Here is a 22,992-nt window from a genome sequence, read left to right as displayed (position 1 = left end):
TTCCAGGACTCAGTAGGATGGCAGCCCACTTCTCGACCTGAGTGTTTGGGTTAAAGAGAAGTTACCAAACCTGACACTTTCCTTAATTCCTCTCAAGACTAGTTGAGAACCTATACTATGAGTGGTACACCTACGGCATGCACACTGGATATTATAGAGTTATAGAGCGATCTGGAACTTAACTTGTACAGTTGAGTTGTAGAGATGAGCACAAATTGAGTATGCTCGAGTCTAACGATTCATCATCTCAATACTGGTGACTGAAGAAGTTGGTTCTTCATCCACCGGTATTGAAATGGCAAACAATCGGACTCAAGCATACTTAAGTTGCACTTATCGCCATTGAGTCTTTGAAGGTATTTTATTACCTGAAGGGGCTAGGACTATGTGTCACTTGTTGTGTGGTGCTAGGGGTTTGAGGCTTTTCCTCCTATTCTAGAGACTTAAGCCACATGCAGCATGCAACCTACAGTGTGAACAGAGGCATAGGTGTGCTGCCAATTTTTGTGAGAGAGTGCAGTAAAACATGGACACAGCCATAGGCCATAGAATGTATCCATGTTTTCCAAGACTCCCTAGGGCTGCAATCCAACTTCTTCAGGGTATTCAAATGCCAAACAATCAGACTTACGCCTGCTCAAGTTTCTCTCATCTCTGTTCACGACCTCTGACCTAAGAACTAGACATGGACAAATTTCCTGAAATTTGTTTTGGGTCCGATTAGTTGGAATCTGCTTAGATTGTGCTGAAATGTCATACACGACACTAGGCTATCTCTTCGTTTTTTTCTCTTGTACATCAAGAGCAGTACAGTATAGAACATAATGTACAATGCAGGAGACAAGTGGCTGTCCAACATTTCAAGAGATTTCCGGGAAATTAATCTCAAACGTTACAGATTTGCAGAATTGGCCCAAAAATTCGGAACAAATTAAAATCATGTCAAACTTCTTTGCTTATCTCTACTATGTACCAGGGACCATCTGATGTCCAGGTTTGGAAGTCCTTTGGATCAGCTGTTTTCGTGGAAAAACCATCATTACATTCCCGGCACCCACCAAAATCATGAAAAACTGACAATTCTCTAGAAATGGCAGCAAAAGGACCAACTGGAGAACCCTTTAAAGAGGACCACATGGGGTTTAGTATACTGGAAATATCCTCTAAATATGGAAAAAATGGCATTAGTGGCTCACACCCAAACCTCCATTACCCCTGGATTACCTATCACTTTACTAGTAGTGTTAAAAGGGGTAGTGCGGCGCTAAACAATTATTCACAAAATAACACAGATTACAAAGTTATACAACTTTGTAATGTATGTTATGTATGTGAATGGCCCCCTTCCCTGTGTTTCCCCCCAACCACGCTAGACCAGGAAGTGTGGTGCATTATACTCACCGCATCTCGTGTTGACCCCCGTCCGCCATCTTGGGACAATGACGTAGTCTTCGGGAGATCGGCCAAACCGCTCCATCTGTCCCTCATGCCGACCTCTGCCGCGTCATCAGCAGCTCAGACGTGATTGGCTGAGCATAACTGTGCTAAGCCAATCGCGGCTGAGCACAGTTATGACGCGGCAGCATGAGGGACGGATGGAGCGGTTCAGCCGGCCTCCCAAAGACTACGTCATTGTCCCAAGATGGCGGACAGGGGTCGACGCGAGATGCGGTGAGTATAATGCACCACACTTCCGGGTCTAGCGTGGGTGGGGGGAAACACGGGGAAGGGGGTCATTCACATACATAACACACATTACAAAGCTGTATAACTTTGTAATGTGTGTTATTTTGTGAACAATTGTTTAGCGCCACACTACCCCTTTAAGAGTGTGGAGAGGCTGAACTGTTTGGGTTCTGCAACATTCTCTAAACCCAACCGCTTCTCATTTGACTCCCCACGGCTGCAGAGGTTGGATGCCGCCCTAGGGAGTCCTGAAAACATGAATACTGCCATAGGGTGTTCGGAGAACGTTGACAAACCTGAACAGTTTGGACTTTCTGCTCAACACTACCTACTGGTCCCTTTATTAAATCTTACTGTAATGTTGGTTGGTTGGTTGGTTGGTTGGGATGGGGCACTTAGGAGCTTTAGCATTCCGGCTGGTATCTTGCAAAGTTAAATTACCATAAATAGGATCATATGTAACATCTCATTGTATTTACAGGTCGGACTAGTGGGAATGTAATTTGCTCGCCTGCACTGGTATCATTTATATTCAGTGCCACGGCTGTCCAGCCAGTCATTAGACAATCACAGAATGGCGTAAGATGGCAGGCTAATTAGGATTCTAACAGAACTGATTCTAAAGTCATTACGATAAATATGGAAATTGTGTCATATAATATTGTGTCTCTTGCGCTACAATCACACAAAATTACTTTGATGGAAAATGAAACTTACTGAAGGGCATGCTCCGGCAGTATCTCATTGTTCTTACTGTATTTGCAATCATGCGCTGGGAAAAAAAAAAGAGTTACATATAGTTAAATCTATATAAACACTTTAAAACAGACATAATTAGGTTGTCTTTGACATCACAACATCGGCGAATGTGGCACCTGAAACATAAAGAAGTCAACCCAGAGTGTAAATGGCTCCAAAATAATGTATGAAAGAAACAGATAATTGTCAATAACAATATCTTTTATGTTTTATGTAAGGGCTGTAATCATCAAGAATTATAAAGGGTCTGACTGGGGCATATTCTGTGAGCTGTGAAAGGGGGACGAAGTGAACTGTAAATGGTCAGATCCAAGCTTATATGTCTCCCGGTATCACCTGTAATTTTATCATGTGATGATAAGGAGGAGACTGTTGAAAAATGTTCTCTACAGAACAGAAAGTTTCAGATTACTGTTAGGCTTAGTGGCCAGATTGTTAGGTAAATGCATTGCATATGTTCCTACTGAATGACTGCAAAGATGATGGAAACTGAAAGGAATGATACATAAGTATCAGTTACAAAGATGTCAGTGTACATTTTAAAGCGTGACGTGGAATAGCCATGGCAGTGCCTGCGGTGAACAAATCTTAATGAATTGGACAAATGCTAAGGCCTCATATCCTAAAATAAAGCAAAATATGTCTGCTCATTAAATATTTATATAAATATTTTACATTAAGTGGCAGCAATAAGGATTGACACGGCTCCTCTACTGCCACCAATGGCTATGTCAGGGACTGCAGGGCTGCTCAAGCTCTGGTGCTGGCACAGTTACATATGTATGCAGTGTTAGTGATACTGAGTCTGCCCTGATGGCTAGTCTAATGCATGTTAGTATGAGAATAGACATTAGACTTAGGAAAGCTGTCTGTGTCTCTAGTCCTGCAGCTATGGCACAGTGTAGCAGAGTGAGGGAGGAGAGCTGTCATTGCTCACTCTGTTATAGGCTGCCACCTCTGCAGTGCTAATTCCACAGACAGCTTCCCCAAATGTAATGTCTAGTCTTATACTAATATGTATTATGGTGCGTTCACACCTACAGGATCTGCAGCTGATTTTCTGCAGCAGATTTCAGTTAAATAACTGAACACAGCATCAGATTTGATGCTGTGTTCAGTTATTTAACGGAAATCTGCTGCAGAAAATCAGCTGTAGATCCTGTAGGTGTGAACGCACCCTTAGAATAGACATCAGTGGAGGTGCAGTATTACTAGCGCTCATGCAGTATTGCTACCAATATGTAACTGGGCCAGGACTTGTGCAGCCCTGCAGTTCCTGACACAGCCAGTGGTGGCAGCAGTGGGGCTGTGTTGCCTATTACTGCTGCCACTGTAAAAATGGTAAAATTAAAAAAAAAATTAAAAAAAGGTAAACATTTTAAATTACATTCTTTCAATAAAGTTAAATTACAAAGTTATATAATGTTATTAAAGAAATGTAAAAAAAAATTATACATATATATATATATATATATATATATATATATATATATAGTGGTACCTTGGTTTAAGAGTAACTTGGTTTAAGAGCGTTTTGGTTTAAGAGCTCAGAGTTTTTCAAAATTGTGACTTGGTTTAAGAGCATTGTTTTGGTTTAAGAGCTCCCTGTACTAGGTGGGAGCGCGAGTTGGGGAGGGACATGGTCTATATAGCAGGGTATACAGCACTGTACTCTGACCCAGGAAGTCTCCCTTGCCTTCCAAATCATAGCAGATCCACTTCAGGCTGGGGCTTACATCAGGGGACAGGACTGTGGAGGTAATCTCTTCATAGCTGTGACCCCTCTCTTCCGGGACAGAGAGTGCTGCATGTATGTACCCACATCTGTACTGCTCAGTCCTTCATGCTCCCTGCAGTCTCTGTCAGTCCTGATGAGTCCATGCTGAGCACACACCCCTTCTTCATTTCTGTCATGTGACCACACAGACCTCTGACAGCAGGCCTGCTTCTCTATTCTAGCATGTTGTACTACGCTACTGCATTATAGGGATCTGCAGTTCCACCCTGTATCTACAAACTGCTGCTGTGTTTCAGGTTTATGCAGTTATTATACATTTTACTCCACATGCTGATTGCTATACTGCACAGTAACCTATAATATCACATATTCAGCTGTTTATAAATGTTTGTTTCATTTGTCTTACATGTTATTCAAAATATAAAATCATTATTTTTGGGGTGTGGAACCAATTGTCTGCATATCAGTAATTTCTTATGGGAAAATTTGCTTTGGTTTAAGAGTGGATTTGGATTACAAGCAAAGTCCCAGAACGAATTAGGCTCGTAATCCAAGGCACCACTGTAGATATATATATATATATATATATATATATATATATTCCCCCCCCACCACCACCACCAGAATACCCCTTTATAAGAGGAACATAAACTAGCCATAAACTGTTTAACTTTTCCCAATATAAGCACAAACCTTTACTTTCTGAAACCAGAAAACCTCTGTGAATTATAGTAAGGGTTTACAGATACCTATGAGCGCCATGCAGAATAGATCTGTACTTCAGTCTGGTATAAGAGGCCTTGATAAAACATTTTCCATTCGTTCCCTGTATAAACCCCTAGCTGCGCTCTGGCCATCAGATCAACACACATTTTCCTATACTGCACTTTTATTCTTCTTTTCACTAAGTAATTGAGCTTCTTTTTGCTGGGGATCAGGACCGGTAAAATAATGTAACATACAATTATACTTAAGTGTTACTCACTAGCAAGTCTTCTATTTCATTCGCTTCTATTTTCCACACACAGCTAATTATAATAAGATATTATATAACTACTTGTTACAATATCCAGCAGCTGTCTGTATCAGGCGGCTATATATAACTTCCCACCAGTTACATGGAGTTTTGTGCTGGGCCCAGCAGAGGATCACCAATGCTTCAGGCCTATGACATGACCTCATAATTGTTATAAATATTCACTAACTCACTAAGGATATATCAGATTCATGGGTGTCGTGCTTGTAACGTGACTAACAGCTCCACAGTCCTGTAAATGCCCTCAAGATAGAAGATGAGGAGTGCTGAATATGTGCTGGAGCTTGTAAACAAGACAGCAGTTATTACCAAGAGATTTTACCCCTAGGGAAGCTATTAGTTCTGCACTGTTCCATAAAAACATTGAAAGTTTTATATTGGGCATATAATTACATGGGCATATACTGTATGTATTGAAAAGAGTATGCGGGCTGGGGAAAAACCGGAAACAGTGCCATTCTTGTTCTCGGTTTCGATGTGGTTTGGCGGCTCAGTTCCATTAAAGTTGAATTGTAAGGGGCGACGCTGTTTTTTAAGAAAGTAGATGCGCTTCTTCTAATCCTTTTGTCTGGGCCTTTAAAAAATTGAGGCGCAAAAACAGTATCAAATGAGAGAAAAAAAAACTACTTACCCTTAAAGGAGAAGTCCGGTGATTTTTTTAAAATCCAGCAGGCGGCAGGGGCATGGGGGAATTTAATTACAAATACAAACTTAGCTCTTTCCTTACCTGCGGTGTGCGGCAGGAACGGCCGCGGTACCCCCCACCGGAAAAGGCATTTATCCCTGAGTTCTGATGATGTCACGACTCACCTGATGGACTGGCCGCTTAGCCGATCAGTGACTGGAGCAGCGTCCCACCCCAATCACTGGCTAAGCAGCTAGTCAATCAGCCGGGTCATGACATGTCAGCGCCAGCGATCCCAGAGCCTGGTGGGGAACCCGAAGCCAGTCACGCCTCTCACCGTAAGCACAGGGAGAGGTAAGTTCATACTTGTAATCAAATTGACCCCTGCCGGCTGCCAAACTTTAAATTTTATGTGTAAAAATTGGTATAAAAATAAACTATACATCTTCCCACAAAACATGATCCCGCAAACAGCTATGTCACAATAAAAATACGATCGCTATAGATCTTGCAATGTGGCGACTGTTTTTGTTGTTTTTTTCAAGAAAATAGTTTCTAACGTGCCAAAGTGGTAATAGTTAAAATAAAAACTATGCAAATTTGTTATCACTGTAACCATAGTGACCCAGAGAATACATTTATTACGTTATTTTTACCGGATGCTGAATAGCGTAAGTTTAATATAAAAAAAAGATAAAGAAATGACATTTTTTCTTTTCTCCCTCTAAAAAAAAAGAGTTAATAAAAATCACATAAGCTGCAAATGGTGGCAATAAAAAGTATAAGTTGTTAAACAAAAAACAAGACCTCATATGGCTACGTGGGCAAAATTAAAACAACGGTATGACTCTTAGAAGGCGGCAATGAAAAAGTATAAAAATGGTCATTAAGGCCCAAAATAGGCCGGTCACTAAGGGGTTAATTTCTTGCTATGTTCCAACATTTCCAAGATATAGGGGTTGGACTATCTGGTTGAATATCAGTACTTTTAACTTATTAGTCAGATATGCATAAACTGAATTGCATAAGATGACTGATTCCTGCACTCAGGGTAGCATAACTATAAGCTTCAAGAACATGATTCACACCCCCCTCACCCCTCAACTGCCCCTGAGCCTAGCATTAGTGCCCCCAATTTGCAAAAAAAAAAAAAAATTCTTGCCCATGTGGCTATTTATTAAAAAGTACAAATAATCAAACAAACAGTATGAAGCCTACAGTATATCTCAGGAATAAAACCAGGAAGGGGTAATTAACAGCAATGGATGGAGGCTATACTATGAATTCATTACATATATACAGTTTTATTATTGGGTTCAATGTATACATAGTATACAGTAAAATCCTAAGCTCCCCCTAGTGGTGAATGCAGGTAGCCAGAATTTTAAATCTTTCTCTTTGCAGGGAATTTTTAGCTCTAATGATATATTAGTAAATCATCTCAGAATGTTGAACCTTTTTAGAATAAAATGAATCACCTGTAATGCTGACTATATCCTAGTCTAAATACCCTTTTAGCAGCTCTCCAGAACAAACTAATCCTGGCAGTAATCAGAAATCTCAATTGGTTCCAGGGGGCGAAATAAAATCCCAGAAAACAAAAGAACGAAAACTTATTTTTAACAAATGTTCTAAAACTCCACAAGTAATTCCCGAACGCCGCGCCGTACAAAGCAACGTAAGACACTAATGTTACTTAGCTTAATGAGCCAAAGAGGTTAAAGACATGTTTAAAGTTAAATATTTCAATTAGAATTAATTTACATAATGACTTTACTTAAACCGTGATTTAGCATTACAAATGAGAATGGCTCACAGATGGGATAGGACAAATATCTTGGAATAAATACTTGATATGGTTGTACTTAGTGTAAGCTGTTTATAGTTAATCTCCCGGGTGGCATATGTTACAATTGCTTTATTATATCTAGAATAATAGAATCCACCTTCCTGTGGACACTGAATATATTCCACATTATCCGTGCACAGCTAAAAGAGAGGAAGAACAACCTACCATTTTCTCAAAGTTTATCAGATGGTCGATAAAAGTTTTATTCCCCTCGTGGGTGAATGTCATGTCTGTAAAAAAATATAAACGTAGATAGTTAAGAGATGTAGAGTGTAAAACGTTCCATTCTACTAAACTCTGGAAAGCTAGCCATAAACAATAGATAAACATGGGGAAAAGATGGCTATTTACAATGGACTGGACAGCCATCTAATGTATGTGGGGTTCGTCCAAATATCTTCAGGCTATATTCACACAACGTATCTTTTCGTAAAAGTACGGCCGTTGTTGAAATCGGCAACAACAGGCATACTTTTTGTGAAAAGATATGTTGCCTACTCTTCTATGGGATCCTGGCTGGAGCGTATACACATAGTATACGCTCCAGCCGGGATCTCTCGCGGCGCCGCAAACAACTGTCAGTTCACACTGTGGAGCGAGCGGATCCGGCCGCTCGCTCCATAGCGTGCAGTGGAGTGTTCTGATGCGAGCGCGCACGGATGTGCCCGCATCAGAACTCTGCGGCCCGAAAGATCATCCTGCCACGATGATCTTTTGTGTGACCCGGCCAGTCTCTTACGTAATGTGCACATAGCCTCAGACTGTAAAAACACAAGTATGGGTGGTGTTTACTAGTGCAGTATTTACTGCTTAGTTTTATGGATTTATCTTAAAGGGAAGCTGTCACCATGAAAATGCTACCTAAACTATCGGCATCTTGTTGTAGAGCAGGAGAAGCTAAGCAGAGTGATATATACCTTTCTAGGAAAAGATTTAGTATAAATAGTAAATTATTGGTTGAAATCTCTGATCTTTTCATACTTAAGAGTCCGGTCTATTGAGTGACACTGGACTCCTTAGCACAGAATGGTCAGGGATTTTAATCAACAAGTTGTAAGTTATCCTGACTCTTTTCCCACAAATATTATATATCAATCTGCTCTGTTCTTCCTGCTCTATAGTATGATGTTGATAGATTAGATAGCATTGCCTTGGTGACAGGTTTCCTTTAATAAATAACACTGTACATTTTGCCCCAACATAGTACTTGCTATAGTAAAGACAACATCAGATTATATTTGCCTCCCCATAAATGTAAGACACTAATATGCTGATGAAATTTTAGCGGTATATTAGCAATTTAGAACACTACATGCACTAATTATTTAACAACATAGCATAGTTACTTGACAAGGAAGAAATACATCGTCTATATATCTATGTTAATTTAGGATGGGAAATTACCCTTAATAAGTAAAGGAGTGAAAGGAATGATTGGCGGTTCCAGCTTAGCTATGGTCAGCCTGTAAGCTCGGTGATTCCGAGATGGGTCCTGGAAGATGAAGAAAACTTGTTAAAATCCCTTGTTATTCAGCCCACACTCTATCAAAGTAAAGAGATCTATAAATGAAGGTATACCAATTGGCCATAGTTCCAGTGGTTATAATACATTGTGATATCATGGTCATCACTAGTGAGCCAAAAATAAATGTATAAGATGATGGCCCTATTCACACATGTAAAATTTTGCAGATGCGTGATTTGGCCGTGATCCACGCCACAAAAAATAAGCATATGCTCTAGTGCGTACTGTAATTGCAACACGGACACACCAATAGAAGTCTGTGGGATAGTCTGTAATTTGCTGATGTTATGGGTGTAATGTGCATAACATCCACAAGGTATGGATCCGTAATTCTGGCTAATAACATAATTTTGACGATTCCACCTTTCTTCACAAGTAACCTCCCACTTTTACGGATCTGCATAAAAATATTGAAGACGCGGACGCATTATTGACCAAAAATTGTGGATATAATGTATCCCCCCTAAAAAAGGAACTCGTGAATGTAGCCTAGATAGAATGTGTCTAGTGACTGAATAGAGTAGATTCTCTTCCTTCATTGTAAGGAAAAGGATGAAACTGTTCAATATGGCCTCTAATAAACTATAACAAATACTAGTACTCACCATTAAATTTTCAAATTCTGCATAGATCTTCTTGAACTTGCTTGGTAGTTTCTAAAAGACAAATATTAGCATTTTAGGATAGACAATATTCATTCTAGGAAAATGTCCTTTAAAGTCAACCTCCTGCCACAAGCCTAAATGGGCTCTGGTATAAATAAAAAAACCTTATCTAAAGTTTTATTAGGTCGGGGTCTGTGCTGCACTTCCCCGCTGTCACTCATTTCCTTTCAGGTAGCCCCATAGATTTATAGTGGAGCTGCCTAGACTGATATAGCTGAGTTTTCTTTAATTATGCTTTGGTAAGCTTTAAATTGGCATTCTACTAAATTGGGTATTCTACTCAAAAATAACTTTTCATATGTTGCTGCCCATGGGGGTAATATGACAAACAGCCTATTCTTACCTTTCAGTGCTTCCCTGGTGTCCCCCTATGTCTTTTTTAGGACAGCTGCTGAGCAATCCCACCTCCGAGATGGACTCATCTGAGAATGACAGCCTGCTCAGCCAATCACTGGCCGAGACAGTATAGTGCAGTGGCCAGTGATTGGCTGACATGACACCCTCAGACGAGTCCATCTTGGAAGTGGATTGCTCAGTCAGGGAACCAAATAAGACACAGGGGGACACCAGGGAAACACAGAAAGGAAAGCTGTTTGTTGTGTTATCCCCTTGGGCAGCAACATATGAAAGTTATGTTTTAGCAGAATATCTCTTTAACTTTTCACTCAGATTGTGATCACTTAATAGTAGGAATGTTCAAAAGAATTTACTGTCTTTAAAATGTTTGCTTTATTACCCTCTACATTTCAGCCGCTAAGGGTCTCACTTCCACATAATTTGCAGCTCACTGCATGTTGTTAATCTCAGTCTGTCTCTAGTTATAAATAGACCAACGAAGTGGGGCTTAGCTAGTGTTATATGCAGGAAAAAACCTGAAGCATGTGAATTCAAGCTAAGCCTGTCTGCCTCCTCCAGAGGGTTCAAAATGTGCCTAAAGGGTAAAAATCTAACCTAAATTTCTGGGTGTCTGCCATTGAACAGCTTGTTTTCATCAACAGCAGCAGCCGCAGTTCACTGCTTAGACCAGGGCTGCTTCTGTGATGTTACCTCCTCCTTGCTGTAATACCCTTTCGCCTTCCTTTAACTTGTCATCAGCAGCAGCAGCAGTTCACTGCTTAGACCAGGACTGCTTATATGATTTAACCTTTTTCTTACTGAGATGCTGTTGCTGTGACAGAGCAATTAAATCACTAACCCCTATCACTAATCCACCATCTTTATTAGTGTATTGTAGATCATCACCCTGAATAGTACTAGCCTGTTCTTCTCCAGTTCTTGAAACAAACAAAACCCATGCAGATTTTTTAAAATGTTTTAAAAGTACAGTTAGCTTGTTGGACCTACTAATCCCTTCCTAACTTTTTCTACTTCTACAAGACTGCCATTTCCGAGCTTCATTTGGGTAACCCAGCAGACACAGACAAGGAAGCAAGGCCCCTGTGACATTTATGTTGTAAATTAGGGTTTTTTTGTATGCAGAGTGACTTTTAATCCATTATTATTTACTTATGCTTTTCTTGCTGCCCAAAAAATATTTCTTAGGGCCAACATGTGTGAATATTTAACTGTTAAAAGAATTGCACAAAATGAAAGCTTAAAAAGAATGAATGTGGCACCAGAAATGATCTACTGTTTAAAGCAAGTTTTTATGTTAAACATATTTTTAAGGATTTTTGGAGAATTTTTCTAATTTTCTATTTTACCACATCTCTGGAAAAACTGTATATCTCCTTACATTACAAAAAAAACTGATAGACCCTAGCCTATTTTACTAGGAATTACTGTGTCAGACTCTGGGCCACCTAGAGATGGTGTTTTCAGAACATAGTATACTAGTATGTGTTGGTTTAGTAAGTGTCTGGCACTGAGTACATCTGTAAATAACGTAATACACTATGAACCTGGCACAGACACTGTTTAGCAGGTTGTGCTTAACAAGGTTCAAGTTCTCAGATTTGCTAATAACAATGCAATCATTTATTAGTAGTTATTGACCTCTGTTGAACCACAGCACAGCATTGTGCAGAGCAAGCGGCTATAGTTCATGTAGTATTATGGTATTCCTTCTTGTTTTATAGCTTTATGCTTAGGGCTACAAAGTTTAATCCACCTCTGCTGGTGATACATTACAATAGGATCTACTGTTGGCTGTAATGCCTCAACGCCCATATATCTAGGATCGGTGCCAGATACGCCAAGCTGAATTTTCTAAAAGAGCAGCGTTAAACAATTTTGTATCTGTTGGGCAATAACTAAGCAATGGGACATAAAATCACAAAACTTTTCAGAAAGTCACGTACAAGTGTGGCTTATTCTTATACAATCTGCACAATCACTACAGTTAGTGTAAGTCATCCAATCAATGGCGTGCAAGGATAAAGGGGGCACATAACTAACATTAAAAAAAAGCCCCTTAAGTGGCTACTTAAAACCATCACTGTTGTAACCACCTATGAAAGGAAGTCCCAGTACCTCCATCTCATATCCATTTTTGTGATTCAATAGTAGTCACAGTGTGTCAGTAGAGTAGCATAAATATATTAAAACAATTTCAGAGCTCCTGGCATCATCATTCATAATGATGCTGGGAGCTCTGAAACTGTAAAAGGTTACCCTCACTGTAAAACAACAATAAAGTAGCCATACTTACCTGTCTACACTACTCCTGATGCCTGCCTGTTCCGGTCCCCCGCTCAGTGACAGACCACTCAACCAATCACTGGCTGGGCTGTGCTGGGCAGTGCAGTAATTGGCTGAGTGGGCTGTCACTGATCGGGGGACTGGAGCTAGGTGGCTTAGGAAGAAGCGCAGACAGGTAAGTATGGCTGCTTTACTGTTTTAACTATAGCAGCTGCACAGCATCTGCTTTATTCTGTAAGACACATTAGAACTCCAGCAGTATGGCAGCAATTGGCTGTATACCACTTGAGTTCTATGATTTTAATGGGGCTTGTTACTTGAGCCAAGCACTGAAAAGTGCTTGACTCAAGGAACGAGAACTAAAGTATTCTGGTACTTGCTCAACACTACTGAATAGCATGGCATTGATTGAATTGATCTAATGATTGTGTATGAATGTCCCCTAGAACAGGGGTAGGGAACCTTGGCTTTCCAGCTGTTGCAAAACTAGCTTTGTCTGTCCAAGCCCAATAGGAGTTGTAGTTTTTCAACCGCTGGAGAGCCAAGGTTCCCTACCGCTGCCCTAGAGGGACCTAAAAGTGTGTTTTGGGGGGGGGAAATACAAAAAGGGTTTTAAAAATTATGAAAAGAATAGTCCCCCCTCTTATCATTTTTTAATTAAAAAAAGGTCAACAAAATAAATAAAAACAAACAGATAAACAAACATATTTGGTATGACCATGTATATCTATTACAGTACATTTCCGTAGAAACTGCTGCAGATCCTGTACAGTATGTGTGAGTGGACCCTTACACTATAATGAACAACTGATTGCAGAGGTATTGGTATTGGTGTTAGCACCCCAGCAATCTGTATGTTTTGCCTGGAAAACCCCTCTAAATAAAAAAAGCCATCAGACAAGATATAAAGAAGTAATGTGTCTCTGAACATGGTGGTCCTATATACCAAAGTAGGCTAGGCTTGGTAGATGAAAACAAAAAATCATCCATGGATGGTATAAAGGATGGTGAACCATATGCCATAGAATTCCATGCAGATTACCACCATATGACCAGCCATTCTGTATGGAGATACAACGTACTACACTACATTTCCAGGTCCGTTCAGTGAATATCCTAAGCTGTTTGTGTAACGGCTGTCTGGACTCCATGTTCATGATTACAAACTTTGCATTGTAGCTTAAACAGTCTTCCTCCCAGCAGAGATAAATTGGCGCATTTAGTGTACGGGTAATATTGATATTTGTAACCTTGTTGCTGTAACTAACTTGTGCCATAAACAAAACACAATTATTATTTTCTGATTTGCCAAGTGCAGAAAAAAATAGCATTCTTTATGCGTATGCATCTGTCAATGGTAATTGCATTGTAATATTCACAAGCCAACTGTGAAAACATTGAAATACTAATCACATTGGCATTATGACTTATGAGCAACAATCAGTGCGATCAGTAAACATTTTCCCATCTAAATTGTCTGAGCAATAATTGGGGAATGAAAACTAGTGCAAATGATTAGAGAGCAGATCCAGGAAAATATGGCATCTCAGAACTAGGGGGAAGATAAAAATGACAGGCAAGCAAATCGGATTCGGCTCATATTATTCTGCAAGGAATCAATTATAAAAGCTGTTTTCATGCAGATGAGAAGAATATCAAGAGCTGGGGTGTCTAAGTTCAGCCTACCGGATGTTCTTGCTGGTAAGAAGCGCAGTTCTGACGAGATAAAACTACAGATATTCATTCTGATATTCTCCACATACTTTAGCCTATTGCAAATGTTTAACTAGATCTATTAAAGGGGATATCCACAGCGATGTGAGTTTAGATAGGATGATCTTTGATGAGTGGAAGGCGCTTGATTTAATAAGTGGGATTCGTGTCATCCAGAGAGAACAGTTTTGCTGTACTCCGGTTCGGGTCCGTGACCTTTCTTCAAGGTGACTGCATGTGCTGACTTCATCACTTTTACTAGAAAATCAAATCCCATGGAATTTATGCTGACTTCATCCGTCAGAGATAGGAAAAAAGTGAAATGTTGTGGTAAAACTTTGATTTTCCATATATATTGTAATTAAAGGTCTTAGTTTTGGACAGTCCCTACTTGTTAGGAGGGTAGCTTGACAATACGGTGATCAATTTAGAGGAGGGATATCACTAGACCTCCAAAATATAAGGAAAGGAATGGGTCTTTTAAAAAGTGACTTTTGAAATTCCACTACACAAAACACAAAACAAAGCACATCAATTCACATGGCATATGTGTACGGGAAATCGCCATATGTGCCCTGTGTCCTCTGTTGTTTGTTTATCCACCAATTATTTTTTCTGTCCCCTGATGAAGCAAGTATTACATAAAAAAACATGTTGGGATAATTTTTTTAACTCTTTGTTCAGAACCTTACACTGGGTGTAGAAGACATTGTCAGGTAAAGGTCCCATTAGGATCAGCTAGGTGTAGAGTGGTGGGTTGTACTTTTCAGTATACTGTAGGTGCTCTTCTTGGAGGGCCCAGTGGGAGAATCAGAATTAGGGTATGGTTATAATATAACATAGGTCAGGTCCTCCAGAGGCTCTTTTTAACTTCCCATCACTCTAGCCAAGAGATAAGAATCTTGGACAGAGGACCCTTCCCCAATAATGCAAGGTTCCCTAATAGGATGTAGGAAAATGTTTTTTTATCCTAGACCTGGAATAGGCACTAATAAAATATTCCAGCCAGGGACAAATTACGGGTGGGGTTCAGGGAGGGGCAAATCCAACACCTAGAGGTCCCCACTAGCCCTTCCAAGACATTCTTGGTCACAAGACATGAGAGTTTAAACTCCACTGATCAAATCGCTTTAAGAAAATAAAAATTCCTGACTACAGTACAACCACAAAGTTTCAGACATTTACACCAACAGCTTTCATTGGAATCCATGTAGGTATTACATTGGAGACTGGGATAACTCAATGCAAAAACAGAATTCCTATCTAGAAATACATGTCAAAGTGAGTAGAGCCCCAACTTAACACCTTGTATGAGTGTTAGTTACGGAGTGTACTTTCTTTCAGCAAGGGATTTATCTGGCTTAATTCTCATTTCACACAATGTCCACAATTCCAACCACATTGCGCACACATTAAAAATGATGCACTATTATTTGCCCTCATTGTCATCTTAAATAAAATAAATCCACTATGAGATCTCCTCTTTAACATGAACTTACCTCCCATGTTAACGACAGTCGGCTCACCGCCACATTACTCAGTCCCATAACTATGGCGAAGAATGAATTCAGATTTTTGTACTCCTTGCAACTGAAAAAAAAATTCTGAATTTCAGTGTTGGATGAGATAAGTGACACACAGAGTCCTATCTTATGGAGGACTTAAAAGTCTGAGGCAAAACTAGACACAAGTTGGTCAAAACCCTGCAGAAACCAAAGTAAGAATAAGAAGAGAAAAACACAAAGTATGGAAAACAAGAGAAATCACTTTAGAGTAGAAAAAATTTGGGGAAAAAGTGTATGAGTTATCACTGGAGTGGTAGAGATGAGTACAATTTAGGCATGCTTGAGTCCGATTGTTTGGCATTTGTATACCGCTGGCTGAAGAAGTTAGATTCAGTCCTGTGGAGTCCAGGAAAACATGGATACAGCCATAGGCCATATCCATGTTTTCCAGAACTCCCTAAGGGCGCCAATTTCTTCAGCCACCAGAATTAAAACACTGAATGATCTGACTGACAGAACTAATCCAGAAATTCTGGACTTTGAGGAAGGTCCCTCAGGTCCACACCTATGGCAGCATTTTGATGATGATCCTGGGAAGAATGGGAATTTTTGGTAGCATCAGAGAGGAAAAAGACAATACCACATATAACACATTTTACTCCGATTTGCTAAAGACTGTTTAACAGGCAGTTTAGACCCATGGAATATTTACAGGGGCTGAGCAGGTGCCCATAGGGAACGTCAATCTCATTGACCTTCTTCATCGGATTGTTTGTGTACAAGGCTCAATGATAATGCAGGTCTGGTTGCACAAATAATGGCTGGATCCTACTTGCTGGATCGTCCATCACTGTCGGTCACAAATCAACCGTTAACATAGAGTAATTTTATTATTACATTTACGATAGTAAATCTTCCCCATTGGGCAAAATAACAAACTCTCCAAATATATGCAAACTGAGAATCTGTACATTCTGCACATGTTGTGTTTGGATGGTAATTGGTACGACTGGTATTCATAGGAAAGCAATGTTGCAACTGCCACTGTTACGTGTAGGTGTCTTCTATGATGAAATACAGCGCTTCACATATACAAGGATGGTGGTATGACGCCAGTAGATAGCTCGACTAAAGAGCAGATTTATTGTCCCAGGATATCCTCGGATATGCTCATAAAATACACAGAAAAATAACAGTTATAATGCATCATCTATTGACACAAAAATAGCAAAAACTATAGAAGCTGACCCAACGTGGAGGTCCCCTGGCATGTTGCTCCAATGGCTTACTCCTCCTATCAATTCTGACTCCTTCCCTCTCTTATACTGTACCTTACTGCATGACCCATGCATCACAAAACATGTGTTCAAACACAGTCCCAGGCCCTTTGGGCTGCGGGTTACGGTAGCATCTACAGTCTAAACAATTAAATGTCATGTCCCCTTCTTTTGGCCTCTGAGTGTGGATAACCGCATGGTGCCAGTATTTTGGTTATGTACCGATACAGGATAAGCTAAGGCATTTATTAAGTAGATCTAAAAGAACGAACAAAAATGGATTCTCCTGCAGTTGTATACAAATCTAATATGATGATCTAACATGCAGAAGAAATCCCATGGGAGGTCGCTTTAAGAGAATCAATGTCGAAATAGGGGTTGATTTATGCCAACTCGGCTTTTGTCTCCTTAAATTTGTGCTTTGGAACTCTCGGTGGGGACCCCCAGCACTAAAAGGTACACTTAGCCTCTTTTTTATTTTTAGCCCCGCGTAAGGTCTAGTAAAATAAAAGTAAGCAGTTGCCTTCTTTCTACGACTAAATTAACCACATTAGAAGGATAAAAACCTGACTTTAGCCAGCCTTACTGGGCTGCTGCACTTAGCGCTCTGTCTTTTTGTTCGCCGTGCACTTTCAAATTTCTGTTTAAAGATTTTTTTTCCTGAATTCCATTGTCTTTGGAGATTGTTATATTTTTAATTGGTCGTAATTAAGTATTTTCCTGGTTTCCCGCTGCGGAACGTGAACACATTTTGAAATTTATGTCTTTAAAGGATTTTTGTTTCTTTTCAGTGCCCCGCTGCTTTTTGAGGCTATAAACGGTAGAAGAAAAACACCTTTAGCATTTTTTTTTAAATGCAATTGCTGAAAGGGAAAAAAGGATTTTGAGAGGAAAAAAGCAGCCTGCTAACCAGCAGGCTTAAATAGACAAGCCATAGGAGTGCAGTACCAGGCTGTCAGAGGTCATGCTGCTGGCCTACTGTGGATATGTAGTCAGTCCTCCATCTAAACAGAAACAATTTTCTAGAGGCCTTTAAAAAAAATCACTTTGCATGATATCTTTATTAAAAAGTATCTCTAGAGTAGACGGAATAATAAGTCCTAAATGGCTGTAATGCAACGAAAAAAGCAAAATCCACTTAAAATATAAAAATACCAGAATACCCCCTACATATTATTCCTTTTTTCATACTCTTTTGGAAATTGCCATAAAAAGTACTTACTGGGCTGCAATTTTAATAAATTTCTTCAGCAGTTGCACCCTCTTGCTGAGCTGAGGGCACAGGCAGATTTCAGTCACAACCCAGAATTGGATTTCATTGAAACGTCTCAGGAAGAGGTCCAAATTGGCTGTTGTCTTCTTAAAATTGTGCCGTCCAAAGGTGTGATAGATGAGCTCCAGCTGCAGGTAGGAAATGGTTAGTCAATGGCTAGCTCAGATGCATGATGCGTAAAAAGTAAAATACAATGCAAAATAATAAGGTATCAGCAAAGTAACAAAAACCCACAATAATGTACAATGTAAAAGATATAATCACATCAGGGCTCCTATATTTCAGGGCCTATGGGCAGCCATGCTATGTAAGGGGAGAGATGACAGTGATATGGTGCCATAGCTTACCATTATGGTACTTACTCATGGCCTCACTTCTATTTGTTTGGTCTTGGTTTTATTTTACTATTTTGAAATTTTTCTTGGTTATTACTGGAGATGAGCGCAACTTAAGCATGCTTCATTCGGCATTTTAATACCGGTAGCTGAAGAAGTTGGATGCAGCCCCTGGGAGTCCAGGAAAATATGGATACAGCCATAGGCCTTAGGCTATATCTATGTTTTCCAGGACTCCCTGGGGTTTCATCCAACTTATTCAGCCACTGGTATTCAAATGCCAAACGATCCGTCATGAGGAAGCAACTTCCCATAAATGTTTAGTTTTTTCATAAAAACAGCAACACTTATGGGTTGTGTTTAGTATTGCGGCTCAGTGCCACTTACATGAATAAACAAGAGTTGCAATACAAGACACAGCTCATAGACAAGAGAAGAATTTTTACTGGGAAAAATGCAGACCGCTTCTTCTAATTTGGACAATTCTTAGAAGTCAATGAAACTCTATTGGACAGGACAGGACTGGGACAAAAAATCAGCCCTGAAACACGAACTACACCAGCAGCTCACATAACAACATTAGAATGTAGGCTTAGAGTGTTGTCCTAGAATGTTGACATAGAATGTAGGTTTAGAATGTTATGTCAACGTTATAAGCCAAATTGAAAGCCAGCATTCAATGCTGACTTAACATTTAGGTTTAGAATGTTGACATAGAATGTTGACATAGAATGTTGACATAGAATGTAGGTTTAGAATGCTGACATAGAATGTAGGCTAAGAATATAGACTTAGAATGTAAGTTTAGAATGTTGACATACTGTAGAATGTTGGCTTAGACTGCTGACATAGAATGTAGGCTTAGAATGTAGACATTAGCCTGATTGGATTCCTATCTCTCTGATTCCCGCTCTCATATAAATTACTGTCTGTGGCCCTCTTTTTAAGATCCTAGCTTAGCACCCCCAACTTGTCTCTGTCACCCTGTTTCCCTTAAGCAAAGCTTCCTTACAGACCTCATCCCCTTTCTCATGCAAAGGTCCTTAAGCTTTTAGTTGCTGATTGGCTCTGCTGAGCTCTACTTAGTGCTCAAGAACTTTTAATGACATTGTCATAGCTTCTAGCTGCGAAGTCTGTGTAGTATTTGCCAAAATTTGCATAAAATAGAAGAACAATACTTGATTTACTAGTTGGGAGAAAAAGAGTGGCCCACAGAGGGGACCGGCCCATCTGGCATTTGCCAGAACTGCCAGATGGCCATTTCAGCCCTGGTACTGGATATGATGTACAAGTACAAGTAATAGTATTAAATACATTCACCATTTTATAAACATGTTGCTGTCACAAAAATCACAAAAGTCCTAAAGACACACCAGTGCCAGATAATCCTGTCTCTGGCATTCAATATACATTGTGGTAAAACCATTAAAGCCCATTTCTGTAAGAGAACGTCTGCTTTCTATGTTTGCGCCATGCAACTTCCATTTGTTGGATTTGTGGCTAACACTGCATATCCCAAACCTGTTTCTATAGACACATCAAAAGTTTTGATCTATCAGGGTCTTGGCAATGGGATTGTTAGATAGAGCTAAGAAAGTTCTTGGCTCAGCACCTGTCTTCCTGGCCCACAACACTTTCCATCTCACTGCAGCACACAGCCCATTTAGGCTAATGATGGAGCTGTCTCCTGGAGCAAGATAGAAAAGTCTGGGGACTGAAGTGCTCAGCCAAACGCTTCTTCTGACTGTATCTAACAATGAATGAGAGACCACGACTGATCAAAACTTTTTAAATGTCTCTTAAAGAGTACCCATTTAGTTTTCAAGGACTTTTAGAAATATTTTCTTGGAGGAGTGTTGGTAAAAATAACAATTTGAAGACATAGACATATTGTACACACCTCGTGAACACAGTTGAAGAGATCCCAGTCATGGATTGTCATCTGGTAAGCTAAGTCTTTCGAGCTCATAAGTTCAAACGTTGACATAGTACCGGTAGATGGGCCCTCCTGTTCTTGAAGTGGTGTCTAAATGACACAGAATTAACATTAATGATGTACAAAAAAAACAACCCCTTTAACACTCCATCAACATTTAAAGGAAATCACTTGGATTTTAGTGCTTAGATCCAAATACGGAAACATTTTTTTCTAATCTGTTTCTATTTTCTGATTGTAAGGATTATTTTATGGGGGCTGCCATCTTGCCTCAGAGGTTTTAAAAGCATTAGCGACATGCTTTATGGCAAACCATATAGACATAGACATAATAAATAAATCCAGACCTTGCATGGAATACAGTCATAAGCATGCTCTATAACCTCTGTAACCTGTGCAAAGATAATTCCACAGGCAGTGGGAGCCAGAGCTGTGAGCTTCAACTATTGTCTTCTCCATCTACTGCTGTCACCTTTCACTGTAAGGCTATGTTCACACAACCTATATTTTCGTAAAAACCACATTATACAACGGGCGTGATTATTACGAAAATATATGTTACCTTTCTGTCTATAACATCTTGGCAGGAGTGTATACACATACCTGTATGGGTACCCAAAATATATTTTAAGAAAATCTAATCACTTTTTAGAGAGCTAATTTGGGATGGTCGGAGTGCAAGGATCAGGTTAGATACGCTGCAGAGGGGGAAGGAAGACGGAGGATTGGCAGCCCCAAACCCGTATCTGTATTACTTGGCTGCCCAGCTGCAGCAGATGAGGGGATGGGATGCGCTGGACAGACTGGGGCCGGATGGGAGGTTACTCCAATGTATGTCAAGGGGAATGTAACCCATCCATCTTCTAGAAATAGCGGCGCAGACTAGGCCACCAGATGTCCCGGTTACTACTCCAATGCTGTGTAAAGTGTGGGAAAAGACCAAACAGCTTCTTGGGTGTGGGAGTTGTACTGAGTATACGCCTCTGTGGAACAATCCAGACTTGAGGCACTTGAATTAACTGGAGGGGAGTAGTGAGAGGGAAAGCACAGGTATGTGCAGGGTGTCACAGTTATATAAGGAAGGTATCGTTAAGTCTTTTGTGATGTTGCAGGAAGAATTTCAGATACGACAAGTAATGTTTTATAGATATCTGCAGCTTCGGCATGCAATTGAGGCTCAATTTGTCACACCACCGCGGATTGCGACTTGTGCCACTCTCTGTTCGGTGTTGACTGCAGAGGACTCAAGGGGTCTTATATCATTTATCTATCAACGTCTACTGTCTGCATTCCATGCTGACAAGCCCCTAACAGTAAAGGCTAAATGGGAGGCAGATGTGGGAACTATTACAGAGGAACAGTGGTCTGAAATTTTGGCGCTGACACCTAGGTTGGCTGTGTCTGAAACGCATAGGAAATCACAACTGTTTCTTCTTCATAGAGTCTATTGAACTCCGAAATTTTTACATGACATAGGCCTGAGGGCTGACTCTAGGTGTCCCTGATGTCAGATGGAGGGAGCCCACATAATTCATACTATGTGGAGCTGTGCAGAACTGGAGAGATATTGGAAAGGAGTCCTTGCTCTAATTAAAAAGGTATATCATATCACGATACCCCTTGAGCCCTTGCAGTGCATACTAGGATTGGTAAACGAGTCAGCTGAACCCACTGGAGCTGAACTGGCAATATGCAGAATACTGTATCAGGCTCGCAAATTGATAGCTCAGCATTGGTTGCAAGCTGAACCCCCTACTATGGTTTATTTGAGCAATAAACTAAACCATATGATAAGATTGGAGAAAGGGATATGTAAAAAACGGAAGGCCATGAAGAAATATGAAGCAAAATGGGGCCCGTGGGTGGACACTCCTGGTTTGCTGTCTCACTTTTTAAAGCGTAACCCTATGGAAGGTTTTCTATTGCTGGCTGACCAAAACATGGAAAACATGCGGAATAGGCCTTAATGGACTTGAGGTCTTTAGTGAATCTCTATCAATGGTGCTGCATATTGTGGGTGTGCTAGAGTGTATGTTGGTGTGAGTGAAGTGTATGAGTGGGACCCCCTGCCTGTGGGAATTTATAACTCAAAAGTTGGACATGTAATAGAACGTATTGTTATATTTTATACAAGATATATTTTTGAGATGAATATGTGTTTCTGTTAAAAAAATGTGACAGTAAAAGGACATGTAGTCCTATGGGTTAGGGGGGGGGGGGGGGGGGGGGGGGCGACCAGTGTGGGAGGGAAGGGGTGGAGGGGTTGGGGGGGGGGTTTGCTTGTAAAGTTGAAAAATGTTTAATAAAAAATATCTGATACACATAGTATACGCTCCAGCCGGGATCCCTTGTGGCGCTGCAAACAACTGACATGTCAGTTTTCTGCGGCCGCTATTCATTGAATAGCGGCCGCAGAAAACCATGTCAGTG

The 22,992-nt window shown here is 40.2% G+C and overlaps 1 protein-coding gene across 8 annotated transcripts in view; it reads right to left on the bottom strand.

Annotated features, from left to right (window-relative positions):
* Positions 1–22,992, bottom strand: part of RAPGEF4 (Rap guanine nucleotide exchange factor 4) — a 239,326-nt gene that overhangs the window by 911 nt on the left and 215,423 nt on the right. For all 8 annotated transcript variants that reach the window (XM_069982933.1, XM_069982935.1, XM_069982937.1 and 5 more), the window contains 7 exons: positions 20,527–20,652; positions 18,241–18,419; positions 15,736–15,826; positions 9,824–9,874; positions 9,098–9,185; positions 7,859–7,923; positions 2,404–2,458 (listed from right to left, as the gene is read on the bottom strand). In XM_069982933.1, the coding sequence (XP_069839034.1) occupies positions 2,404–2,458; positions 7,859–7,923; positions 9,098–9,185; positions 9,824–9,874; positions 15,736–15,826; positions 18,241–18,419; positions 20,527–20,652 (655 nt within the window). The remainder of the gene's footprint in view (positions 1–2,403; positions 2,459–7,858; positions 7,924–9,097; positions 9,186–9,823; positions 9,875–15,735; positions 15,827–18,240; positions 18,420–20,526; positions 20,653–22,992) is intronic.

This window comes from Dendropsophus ebraccatus, chromosome 9 (assembly GCF_027789765.1).
Source record: "Dendropsophus ebraccatus isolate aDenEbr1 chromosome 9, aDenEbr1.pat, whole genome shotgun sequence".
NCBI classification, from domain to species: Eukaryota; Metazoa; Chordata; class Amphibia; order Anura; family Hylidae; genus Dendropsophus; species Dendropsophus ebraccatus.
This window is presented reverse-complemented; position numbering and strand designations above follow the sequence as displayed.